The sequence below is a fragment of the Trichogramma pretiosum genome, unplaced genomic scaffold, assembly GCF_000599845.2.
Source record: "Trichogramma pretiosum strain Unisexual culture from Peru unplaced genomic scaffold, Tpre_2.0 scaffold8, whole genome shotgun sequence".
In the NCBI taxonomy this organism is placed as follows: domain Eukaryota; kingdom Metazoa; phylum Arthropoda; class Insecta; order Hymenoptera; family Trichogrammatidae; genus Trichogramma; species Trichogramma pretiosum.
This window is the reverse complement of record NW_019641699.1, coordinates 974,105-986,762: the sequence shown is the minus strand read 5'-3', so window position 1 is coordinate 986,762 and position 12,658 is coordinate 974,105. Positions and strand designations below refer to the sequence as shown.

General features: G+C 33.5%; 2 protein-coding genes across 4 annotated transcripts; both read right to left on the bottom strand.

The window, feature by feature from the left end:
• Positions 1-1,610: 1,610 nt before the first annotated feature.
• LOC106651205 (probable DNA-directed RNA polymerases I and III subunit RPAC2) lies at positions 1,611-3,275 on the bottom strand. 2 transcript variants are annotated; one of them, XM_014369625.2, is made up of 3 exons: positions 2,952-3,275; positions 2,062-2,162; positions 1,611-1,984 (listed from the first exon to the last, which is right to left on the bottom strand). In XM_014369625.2, exons 1-3 carry the CDS (start codon positions 3,072-3,074, stop codon positions 1,789-1,791), a joined length of 420 nt encoding a protein of 139 aa, XP_014225111.1. In that variant the 5' UTR covers positions 3,075-3,275; the 3' UTR covers positions 1,611-1,788. The 2 variants fall into 2 exon arrangements, with proteins under 2 accessions (XP_014225111.1, XP_014225112.1); XM_014369626.2 differs by lacking the exon at positions 2,952-3,275 and adding an exon at positions 2,258-2,867.
• Positions 3,276-3,464: 189 nt separating this feature from the next.
• Positions 3,465-12,064, bottom strand: LOC106651217. Of its 2 annotated transcripts, none has more exons than XM_014369654.2 (5): positions 11,921-12,064; positions 10,517-10,973; positions 9,895-10,447; positions 7,924-9,631; positions 3,465-7,806 (listed from the first exon to the last, which is right to left on the bottom strand). In XM_014369654.2, the coding sequence occupies exons 2-5, from the start codon at positions 10,932-10,934 to the stop codon at positions 6,130-6,132; spliced, it is 4,356 nt and encodes a 1,451-aa protein (XP_014225140.1). In that variant the 5' UTR covers positions 10,935-10,973; positions 11,921-12,064; the 3' UTR covers positions 3,465-6,129. The 2 variants fall into 2 exon arrangements, with proteins under 2 accessions (XP_014225140.1, XP_023318274.1); XM_023462506.1 differs by having other exon boundaries at positions 9,895-10,435.
• Between the last annotated feature and the right edge of the window lie 594 nt (positions 12,065-12,658).

Below are 12,658 nucleotides of genomic sequence, written 5' to 3'. Positions count from 1 at the left end.
TATCACAGTTGCAAGATTAAATGTGAAGCGCATCTTTTTATCGTAGAACCAATGATTTTTTATTCAATTTATTCAATGACCTCTTCATTGTAAGATCAAGTCCTGAAGATTCTGTTGAGAAGTTGTCTGTAAATAATTGAGTTGATACTTGTCAGCTGCCATAAGATTGATAACTAAGGAATTATTCCGATTTTCAACACTGCCCGTGTAGATGTATCGCAGCATCTCCATTGCCGTTTCTTGACTAACATCGATTCTATCAACTATTTGATAACTACAATATTATTTTGATTGAAGAAATGGCACTTTTTAGCAGTTTTTGAAAGTATGGTTTCCTGTTAAGTATAATATTTTTTGACATCGTTCGAGTCTGAAGATACTCTTACATGCTATTTTATAAAATCAAGTGCGATGTTAAAGTTTTCAGCAACTTATAAAATATCTATAGAATTTTCAGAGTAATCATGGTCGTATTACTCAAAAAAAGCGTACAACATGATTTTAAAGAGCTCCTTGATGCTCTATGAAGAAAATGTATGTGTTAAAAAAGTACGTGACAAAAGAATGATTTGTGAGACTATGAGTTAAAACAAGCTTATGCAAAAAATTGTTTTGTTGCAAAGAAAAGAATAGGACTTATGTTTTAAAAAAATATAATTTTCCTTGACCATGTAGAGTTTTATAAAAGTATTATTTTCTAAAAAAAAAATTTTTATGTAATTCAATAATTCAAATTTTCATAATTCCATATTTTCTGTAATATCTTTGTTTCAAATACTAATTTTTGTCTCAAACAGTTAAATATTACTAATATTATGTCCCATGCGCGATTCGATGACCATAATTTATATATTTACCCCAGTACCCCATTTTGATATTAGTGATAGCAATAGACACATTGGATTTGGAATCAAGTGCTTAAGAAAGTAGTTCTATCCATGGTACTATTATCTTAGAAAAGTTGTGCATTGTTCCAGTCCATCAAGGGTATTATTATCATACCAAGGATTTTATCATACCAAGAATATGCTGATGATTTGGACAAAAATACATTGTTTTACATCAAAATGAGCTTCTGGTAAAGTTATATTAATGTGATGTTCTTTGTTTTTTTATTAGAAAATAGATATTCTAGAATTAAAAAAATTTTTTCTCTTATTATTAAAACTCTTATTAAAATTTTTGTATTTAGTAAAATGTGGGACTTCTCCGACAATTATTAATACAAACAATTTTTTTTGCGCTACTTTAACTTAAAGTAACATTTTACTCAAACTGAGCAAAATCAAAATATTACTTTAGGCTGGGGGATTTACAAAAAAGTTTATTTGCACCTATGTAATGAACAAAGAAAGTCTCTCTCTGCTTTGCCTTGGCTGATAAATTCCATGTGCTGTGAGACTTTCCAGTTCTTCAGGGGGCAAAATATACTATTATATTGATCTATACCTAAATCTCGCTGATTATTAATGCAGAAATGTGAAATTTCGTTTGTTTCTCTAAGTTATTCGGTGAATAGTCATATAAATACTTATCATCTTTTTTTCCTTAAGTTTAGAAATTTCAGTCCCTAGTTTAAAAGTTATCTTTGAAAGAATTCATGACAAATATTTCATGAAAATTAATATTTATTGAATATTACAAGTGACTTTATGGATCTTTAGTATGAAATTTGAAACTTAAATCTGTCATAGGTAAGTTTAAAATACTCGTTCTAAAGTATGTACATACTATAATACAATTATCTATAAGTAAATCGCACCATCATTCAGCAATACTCATCATGTATCAACTATGAGAGCTTCTATACCTCTCCATTGAGTTTTCCAATGTCTGGTTTGCCATTTCACAAACTTTGCATAAACTTGCAAGACCTTTACGTAAGATGTCTTCTGGTTTGCCATTTTTGGCTTTGATTCGAAAGTACATTTTTTTTGAGTTTGTAGTTTGAGGCACTATATAACCACAGAACTCTACATCAGGACTAAAATAAAAAATTCGAGTTGGAAAAATATTCAATACAGAAGTAATAATTGCAAAGAATGATTAATCTGTACTCACTCATCTGAAATAATGGATTTCAAGACGTTTCCAAAGGTATGGCCTTCATCTTCAAAGACAAAAGTTTTTGCATTTTCATCATCATCAGTTTCTCCCGCTTGCTGCAGGAAGTACAACGAAAAAACAGTTTAAAAATATGGACTTTCAAAGAAATAGGAAAATTTGTTGGTTATAATTGAGAAAACGTTTATAATACCTCAACGGCGCGTCCCATTTTGTTAGAAATTTTGAAAAATTGCGCTGAGCACGATATGAAAACTTTTAAATATTAGAAATGATCGCTCGTGGGTGTAAAATGATAAACGAATGGGCTTTTAATGAATGTAAACAGAATACGAGTTTGACAACATGAAACACAGAGACCGATTGCATATACACATACACGTGCGTTTACTGTTGTCTCTAGTTTCTACCATTACCATCTGCAACAGTGTATGATATTATTCTCTTTACGTTATAGCGAGAAACATCAGCAGGAGCTTCTTGGCAACGATTGTGTTATAAGCTGGACGGTCGTTCTTTTATGTGCATTATGCTCGCGAGCCTCGCCAATCCTATAATATGCAAGTGACCGTCACTTAAATATTTGCAAAACGCACATAGTGCACATATTGCAGGATGCACTCTGGGAACCAATGACCGAAGTTTACGAGTTGCGCGCGACTATTAAACTGTGAAATTGAGAAGGGCAGTTGAAAAATTTGTAAAAAAATTAATAATTAAAGGTCATTGCAGTGATGCTGAATAAATAATAGTTTAGTATCGTTTGTTGGTATCATTCGGCGTAAAAATATCTGTTCTATTCGTCATAAAATTGCTCTTCCGACTAGCGTACGAACCACACACGTTTATCGGACTTGTTTACATGTATTTACATGTATAAAGTATACCTGACTGGCTATTATTTCTTCTTGAGGCTTGGAAGTTACATCTGATGATTTCTCTGACTCGTCCACCGCCAGTTTTTCTTTGGCGCGTCTTGTTAGATATCTCCTTATCCTGTTTTTCTTCATGATGTTTATTATTTTCAGACTAATACAGTTAGCTTAGTAGTTTAGCTATCAGCGTCTAAAACACAAACACAGGTAAACAGCGCAGCCCATGAACGAAGCAGGTCACTCTTCGTAGCTTGGCTCGTTCTTCTCCATTTCTAACAATGTATAACCTAGGGTTCACGACAATTATACGAGGGTGTATAGAGGAAGGGGAATTCAAAACATTCCAATCATGTGTGAGAACTGAGATTTAAAAATCTGGCTCCGAAGTTTTTCAAATTCGACAGCGCATGCGCTAAATAAATGTGGCAAAAAATGAAATCGTTTGTTTTACATTTTAATGCATAGACACATATACAGTTTATCCACAAAGGAAAAAGTAGGATCAAATAACTATTCTTTCAAGTGTATTATTACACAAAAGTAGTACTTTTTATTAAGTGGTTTCATTAATCTGTTATACAAAAATGAATCCAGATTATTCAGATTTGTTGACATCACAAGACGAAGTAAAGTAATAAAACTTTCTTTAAAAAAGTACCTCAACACATGATTTCATTACAACATGCATGTGTTGTTTACCTCGCTTAATGGTATTTATTACACTATCTTTACTAACCATTTAATTTTTTTCCTGGATTAGGTTTCAGGTTTTTTACTTTTTATGTAAGTTTCATCGTGATATTAATTTGCTAACATGCTTATGTCAGCCCTAGTATAAAATAGAGACGATATACATATGTACATGTATTTACAAGATAGATTGATAAATATTCATAATAACATTTATTACTTAAGGTTGCTACATTTTTAACTAATTTGAAAAAAATTGCACGTCTAGACCTTGATGTCGGTTTTAGGTGGGTCGCGAGTTCCGTTTTGCGATGAAAAATGATTATTTTAGCTGTTTTTTAAATAATTATTGATGCAATTTGAACCAACACCATTCAGTCTTGATATTGGAATTATTTGTAAAAATCACTGAGTACAGAATTGCAAAGTAATATCATTAGGACAATGTATTAAAAGAAATTTTCTAACTATCTAAAAGTGTAATGACACATACTTCGCGCATCATTACCTGTATTATTGTAAACGTTGGACTTAAATTAAATTTTACAACGTAAGTAATGCGCTATTCATTTTGCTTATTCACATTGATTTATTTTATTGATGGATTCTTCTTAACTTAAAAAAAAATTTTCTTCGTTTGAATATTTATTTGAGTAAAAAAAGTACTTGCTACTATCGTTGACAAATGATTCTTTTATCTACATGCATGATTAAAAAATTTTAATTCTAAAGAACATTACATCAACGATGAAAGATCTTTTATAGGTATATTTCATCACCATTATTATTGCAATTATTATTACTCACATAAAAACAAAAAATTTTATATTAAAATTATCTAATGAAAAATTCAATTATGCGTTCATTTTTCATCTACAATTTGGCTCACAAGTGATTCGGAGGCTTTCATAAATTGATACTAATAATTGGCAAATTTACTTTTTCTTTCGATAAAAGTTCAGTCATGTATCAAGCCTGTTTTCAGAATCATTTGTGTTTGTTTTCTTCAACTTTGAATTCAAATGAATTTCCAGTTTTTTAATTTGACTTTAATGTTTTCTTTTATTACAAAGCATTGATAGTTATATCTGAAGATATATTCTGTAGTCATCATCCAATATTATTCGTAAATACCGTTTCGAACGCATAAGCACTCCATACAGGAAAGCTTTGGTACTATGTTGCGTAAGCATGAAAGAAGAACGGTCCCTCAAAATTACTATTAGCCTTTTGTGCTCCTCGAGCATTACATGTACAAAATTGAATGTATCGAACCCATAGAGGACCAGAGTTTAAGGAAATTCGAACGAATTTTCGTTACAGAAAATGTTCTGAATGATAGTAGGAAAACTTTTTGCGGTGAACGGCTTTCTAAGAGTTTAATTAAATTAGCCATGTTTTGCATTTCCTCGGTTTTTGTTTTGGTAAAACACTCATAGAATATACACACAAGAACTACATTGATGTGACGAAACATCTTTTTAGCACTGAATGATAATCAGTAATTCATTTCCCTGTGTGTTTACAGTGGCCAAAGTTACATAATCCTTATAATTTTGCACCAATGCTCATGAATTTTCAAACGAATTATTCTAAAATACCTATATGAGTAAGATAATCGTAAGTTTAGATAATCTTGAGATTATCTGTATAATTATGTTTGCACTCATGAAAAGTTACAATTGATTGAACATTTTTTATGGTGTTACTAATCTATTAAATTACACTATGTCGTTCTATATTTAATGTCTCTTGCAGACTCAATTGCAATTACGAAATACTCAAATGCTCATATCACCATGCTAGCAGACTCATCTCTTTAATGTACATTATAAAAATTTATTTTAGATGAGTAGATTCAAAATAACTAGCTTCAATAATGAGTTGTGTACACAATATTTGTACCAATTTTAGTCTAACAAACCTACCGAGGTTTTACATGTGTTTTATAAAATCATAAAACTGATTGTTGCGAGTTTTCGTTACAATGATCATTGAACTAAATTTAGGAATCAATAACAAATAATAGATACAAATGTTAAAATATATAACAAGAACACAGAACTGGTGAGCAATTTGAAGCACTTAAAATACGATTTTAGTTAAAAACTAAATTATTTATAGTGAAAATTATCGATAAATACTAACAATAATAGAATTTTTACACACATGCATTAGTAATGAAAAGAAAACTTTTTTTAAAATCTCATTCGAGCATTTGAACTAAAATAGTGATGTTGATATAATAGATATTGCATGATTAAACTTTTTGAACAAAGTTTAAGACGACATGTACAAATCATATAAAATCATCATATGATTAATATTTTCATATGACTTCGTGGTTGATTAAAAATAGCCACAAGTGCAAAAAAACGAATAATAAATAATCGAACAATTAATGATTTTTAAAAGTATTCAAATACTTAACAACTTATGTTTTAGGTGTATTAACTAATATTACATTTATGAAGTTTATGTATCGTCATTGTTAAAAAGTTTAATTTTCCGTGTTAACTGGTTCACGGGCATGATGAATTCTAACATGCTTATTGTGATTAGATTTAGTGCTGCTTGATTTACCACATATGTGACAAGTATAGGGTCTAAGGCCCGAATGGACGCGCTGATGTTCTTTGAGATAATACGAGCGGTGAAAGGTTTTGTTGCATATTTCACAGGTATACTGCTTGTCTTCTTCGTGCTCTTTAACGTGCCGCAAACAATTGTACTTACGGATAAACTGAGCTCCACAAAAATTGCATGTATAAGGCCGTACGTTACGATGAGAATTCATGTGAGCTGTGTAATCACTGTTTCGGTAAAATGCGGCGCTGCACTGATTACACTTGAATGGTTTGGCACTCCGGGCTGCATGAGTCCACTTGTGGAGTTGAAGATTCCATTTTGTGCTGAATGTTTTAGAACAAACTTGGCATTCGTAAGGTTTTTCTCCATTATGAACCCGCATGTGTACGGCTAACGACGAGCGAAGGTATATACAATGGCATACCGGACATTCAACGTTTTCATTTTCTCGTTGAGCATCCGGGACAAAGCGACGATTATGAGCGTGTCGCATATGCCGTGTTAAGCTGGCCATATGAACAAATCTTTCATTACAATGGGTACATGCTTTGGGTTTTTCATCGTGAGTTTCTTTATGCCATGCGAGTTTTTTCTTCGTATGAAAAACTTCGCCGCAATGACAAATGTAATCCTTTAATTTTTTCTTAATGTTTAAGTGATGGCGATTCTTATGTTGAGTCAAGTTAGAGTATCGCCGAAACGTTTCATTGCAAAGATTACACTTTACGGGTGCGTTACCAGTATGTCCGTTCATGTGCTCATCTAACTTTTGCTTTGTGAGAAAAGCTTTGTCGCAACGCGTACACGGGAATGGCTTGATACCCATGTGTCTTTTCATGTGTAATCTAAAGTTTTGCTTTCGATAAAAATATTTACCACATTGGCCGCACTCCAAAGGATGAATTTTCAAATGGAGATTATAATTACCAACTGATGGAAACTCTTCATTGCAAATCAGACACTTGGCTACTTCACGTGGTGCACGCTTGGCAGGCGGTACCATCATTTGAACTTTTTCACGTTGGAGCATGAGAGCTTTATCACCAGCAAAAGTTTTGTGTCCTTGTCTTGCCAGATCAAATTTAATCATATCATTATCAACTGCATTGGAATCTCGCTGACGAACTGTTTCCATTTCATGAAGAAGTGGTGACGGATGACCGGTTTGCACAAAAATTTCTTCAAAACTATTTGTTCGAGCTTCCACATGCTTCAGATCTTTGAACTCGTGATGCTGACCTTGAATTGTATGTGTCAATGTAATTGCTTCAGTACTGCTACTACAGCTACTCGATGGAATTGCCTCTTTGTGAAGCATAGTGGTATGAACTCGACGTTCTTTTGGACAATCAAATACTTCTGGGCAATGGGAGCATTTGAATACTCCTCTTGTTGGAGTTTTTCTATCTCGATCAAGAAAGAGACTTGAAGTAAAATGTGTGGCCATTGATCGGCTGTCGAGAAGAAGATTGTGATTCTGCTCTGAAGCATTGTTATCGTCGCGATCTGAACCCTCGGATTCTTCCCAGCTTTCTCGAGCCATCAAATCATAAGACGTCGACATACGCGATGAATCTTGACCCACGTACTGTAAATGACATATACTTTATCAATAATTAATTTAAAAAAATTAAACAAAATTATTATTTCTGTAATAAAAAATATCGTAATAAATATCATTAATTAATTCATGGCAAAATTTTACCTGCCACGCTGATTGTTCTGTAAAGCCATTGCTTTCCTGTTCAGATAGTTCACCTCTTGCAGGCATTGTTTCATCAGCTCTCATATTTACACTTTTGACCTCCTCATCAACACCAACTTCGTTTTCGCTGCTTGCCAATGATTGTTGACTCGCGACACTGACGGCTTTCTGAGAAGATTCACAGTCCAATGTACTGGGTAAAAGTAAACGAAGACTGTCGTATTCAAACAAATTGATAGGCCCAGCATGAGCATTTTCATTCATGTTTAATAGTTCTGATGACGATTTTGGAGCAGATACCTTGTTAGAACTAGAAATAGTTCTGGTATCCGCACTTACAATAGAATCTGATGTACTCAAAGCATTTTCGTTTTTAGATAGTATTGGATAGTTACGGAGGACACTCATTTCTGAGGATAGCTTTCGCAAATTTTGGTCAACAGAGAAGTTACTCGATGTTCCAAAGCTTTCAGAAATGCCATTATGTGCCCTAAGATCAGTAGCTCGTTCTTGTTCTTCGATAGGTACAAAAACAGATGACTGATTATCAAATTTATTAGGATCTTTTTCCATCAGCGCTTTATCTCCATGAACTATATGCTCTTCTTCTTCATCTTCTTCCTCTTCTTCATCCTCTTCATCTTCATCTTCATCTTCATCGTCATCGTCGTCTTCTTCATTTTTACCCACATCTTCGCAACTATCCGCATCCGAGTCGTCTTCCTCTTCTTCATATTCCTCTTCGTTGTATAACATAGGAGATTCAGCGGGTTTGGTGCGCCGAGCTTTAAGGGATTCTCGCTCAATAATGACTCCATTACTGACTTCTAATTCCATATCTTCGTCGTTGTAATTATCTTTGAGATAATTTTGGGCACAGCTGGCCTCATTATTGAGATGTTGATTGCCAAGAGTTTCGTTTAATTTTTCAGGCAAATGTAACGAAGCTCTCGAAAGGGATCGATATTTTATTGCTGGCGGGTTTACAGGAGAAGATGGATTCGACTTGGACAATTTGTAATGATACACTTTTTCGAATAACTGTTCGGATGACGTTATACAAATTGATGAATCGTTCGAGGCATCAGAAGACATATCCGTGTCTTCATGGGCAACTATTATCTTACATTCCATTGGTTCAACATTGCTCATGTTTTCATCTTCATCGATCTGTTGTTTATGTGAGGAGGAGGCTGCTTCCAAATGTTTTTCGGAACTATTTTGTAAACAAATATCATCGGTGCTTTTAGGTAACGCAGATTGTAAGACGTGGCTTTTCTTTTCTAGATCTGATATTATTTCCATGATCCGGTGCAAATCTTCGATGTCAGGTTGCTTTTGAGTAGAACGTGATTCGCTGATTGAAAGATCTGTCGGTTGCATACCATTATCGAGCTGTTGCTCGACAGATTCAGCTGAAGTATTCGTTTCATTTATTTTTTCACCATTCAATTCAGATGATTTCGAAACATTTTTATCGCTATTTATTTCAATCTGTGTGACTTCTATATTTGTATCCTGCACTTCTCGAGGTTCACGCATTTGTACATCAGAATTTTTATCTTTTTCGTTCTGTGGTGAAGAAGTTTCCCGAACCAAAAGGGATTCAATTTCATCATTATCTTCAATATCAGGAAGGATTCGTTCTGTTTTATCATCGTTTACGGTATTCTCGAGTTTATCGTTCGTAGATGAAGTTTGCTCCTCACTGTAAACAATTATGTTTTCTTTAGTGTATAGTATATTATTTCAAGATATTATGCCTCATAACTCATAATTGAACTGATATTCATTATAGTGAAGCTATTAAAAAAAATTAGTGAAATTTATCTATATCTAAGCCTCACTTATAATTCTAGTGAAAAAATGGTAGAAAGTCGAGCAAATCTCATTTTAATTAGTCAAATTAATTAAAAAATGCTAACATAAATATTTCTATAATTTTTTTACATAATTCATATTTTTACCTACCATTCATAATTTTCGTTGTGACATTCTTTTGGTTGCGAACACTCTTTACGTTGAACTTGTTCTTCTGGGTTCTCAATATTTTCATTATGTTCTTGGTTTTTAGAGCTGGTTTCAGATGCTGAAGTAACTTCGAGATCTGGTAATATTTGGTCATTGCTAATATCTGGAACAATTGTAGTTTCTTTTGATTTTTCTAAGCATCTTGGTGTTGACTCTGATATAGCTAAAGTAGAAGTCGGTTGAATAACTTCACTTATACAAGCACTACTAGTTGGTGTGTTCATCCTTGTCCTGGGAGCTATACTAGCTGAGATTGGAGCTGAAACAGCTGTAGTTGCTGTTGATGTTGTAGATATCAGAGGTGTTGCAAGTGTTGAAGGATGAGGTAACTGTTGCGTTGGGCTTGAAATCATTTGCACTGCAGGCTGCAGTTGTTGATGATACATACTGAATGGATTATATACCATCTGCATCATCTGACTTGTTTGTGGATTTTGTGGTTGAGCTACAGCATACTGAGGCATCACCATGGGACTTGCACCTGATGAGAAAACTATTTGGTTTATAAGTATTGTGTAATAGAATCATAAGTTGTTCCTTTATTATAAACAGATTTACTTACCACCATTGACATAATGTTGATAACTGTAGCTTGTAAAATGTGGGGGTATCATAGGTGGGCATTCATATATTGGTCCTACTGGATAAGGCGCTGATGGATGTTGAGGTGTTATATGTGGACCTTGTGATACTGTTGGGCTTGAGGGTACACTGACATCAGGCAATGCTGTTTGTGATGCTTGAGATGTTGGAGAACTTTTTTGTTGTGAAGGTGATGGCGTTTGCTGGTTCGATAATGGTAAACCAGAACTACTTGCTCTTATGAGTGCCTCAATAACTTGTTCTTTTGGATGAGTATCCAAATGTTCCTGTAAACTTATACCTTCTCGAAGGTATAAGGTACAGACGGGACACGCCACTTTTCCACTTCCTGATGAAGGATTAGTTGCCATTGTGCTTACAGCTCTAGTGAGATCCATTTTTACAAATTTTTATTATTACGCTCAATGTAATCTTTCCTAGAACAAATCAGAATTAAATTTCTATATGTTGTTAGTTCTTCAATATTACATTTATTAATATTATTCAAACAGATATATATTTCCAAAACTAACTTTTTAAGGACTATTATATTTAATAAAAAAATTAATTTTTCACAATTGCGTAAAATATTTAAACTTCAGCATCGAATTTGAAAAATAGAGTATTTTTTTATAAATAAAATTTTTAATATATGTTTATTAAATAAAATACAAGGCATTACTAACTTTCATCTTTCTGTTTTTCAATTAAATTTATATTATGCAGCATAAAAATAAAAAATTTTAATCTACACAATTGCTACTGAATTTGCAGTCTCATAGTTTAACTTTTTTTATAAATTGTATTATATACCTTCAGAGTAACTAATGAAAAATGTTTAAAAATAAGTTTTTTTTTCAGAAATTTTTTAGAAACTTCAACCCCATCAAAAATCCAAAAACCCACTAAACCTGTGAGAAATCCAGAAATTTGTTGTTAATCTAAAAATAAATGTGCATGCTTCTTTAAAATAAGTTTATACTAAAAAATGTTTATTTTTAGAACAAACAACAATTGGTGTCATAATTAACCTTCTTTGAAAGCAACTATTGTTATAGAGAAACCAACAATTTTTTTTATTAACTACAAGATTTAAATTGTTATAACAATTGCTCATTTTTTTATTTTTAGCAGGTTTTGAGATCATTTGTATGATTTTTGATAAGAAAATTCAATTCTTTGCATTCTTGGATTATTTTGAAACTTTTTTGGACTATATGGAATCAATTAAACAGCCAATCTATCATAATGGAAAAATAAAAAAACAGATATAAATATGGGAAAGCATAGCTGGTTCTCAGATATAAATTTTTAATACCAGCCAGATATGAAGCTATGTGTACACACATTTAAATGAGCATAGAAAATAATCTTATAAACTTACCCAAGTATTTAAAAGGTAATTTGTCAGTCTTTTTGTTCAGGCAATGTTCATCGCACAAAAGAGTTGTACATATTTTTACAACTTCTCGATGTGTAGAAAAAAGATGGAGGGAGCTTGGAGCTAGCTGATAAAAATGTGTGATAGCTAACTTTTTAGCAATAACTCGATGAACACAAGGTTCTGGCTAAGTCGATGGCTTTCAACTAGTCGCAAACGAACAGCGAAAGCGCCAATTCGACTGTTGGAGAAGGTCGTCGGGCGTGCAATAATACGAGGTCTCATCGGGACCAGGGAAAGCCTGCTTTTGTTTCAGGTCCGTTGGAGAAGATGAACATATCATCGACAGCGATGGCGACTGCAGGAAGACTTGGAGAGGCTGAGCTCCTGCACATGATTGACACGCAGAGTCATATGCTCTTTTACAAATAAAGATTCGAGTCCGAACACTTGAAGCTTGAGTAATATGTCACTTATACGTCATTCGCAAACGTCCACAAATCCAGACTCGGTTGCACTAGTCTCGGTCACCACTCGAACGAGAGCACACAAATATTTCACGATCACTACATATCGCACTCGCGCTGCAGGGTGGGTACTGGGTACTGGATACGTCGAGCCTCGAGGAGCTATATAGCGAGCAGCACCGAAAGTATAGTCAGCAGCACTACTGATCGTCTCTCCGTCTCTTTCTTCGAGCACGAAATTCTCTCACGAGGTTATTATACTGCACGCGCAGTG

What these genes read in the sequence shown, in the direction of transcription:
- LOC106651217 (XM_014369654.2), bottom strand. Translation starts at nt 10,934, where the DNA reads ATGGATCTCACTAGAGCTGTAAGCACAATGGCAACTAATCCTTCATCA. An exon ending in TCAACATTATGTCAATGGTG is followed by an intron (nt 10,448 to 10,516) that starts GTAAGTAAATCT and finishes TAAACCAAATAG; the next exon opens with TTTTCTCATCAGGTGCAAGT. An exon ending in CAGAACAATCAGCGTGGCAG is followed by an intron (nt 7,807 to 7,923) that starts GTAAAATTTTGC and finishes TGTCATTTACAG; the next exon opens with TACGTGGGTCAAGATTCATC.
- LOC106651205 (XM_014369625.2), bottom strand. Translation starts at nt 3,074, where the DNA reads ATGAAGAAAAACAGGATAAGGAGATATCTAACAAGACGCGCCAAAGAA. An exon ending in AAGAAATAATAGCCAGTCAG is followed by an intron (nt 2,163 to 2,951) that starts GTATACTTTATA and finishes TACTTCCTGCAG; the next exon opens with CAAGCGGGAGAAACTGATGA. An exon ending in AAATCCATTATTTCAGATGA is followed by an intron (nt 1,985 to 2,061) that starts GTGAGTACAGAT and finishes TTTTTATTTTAG; the next exon opens with TCCTGATGTAGAGTTCTGTG.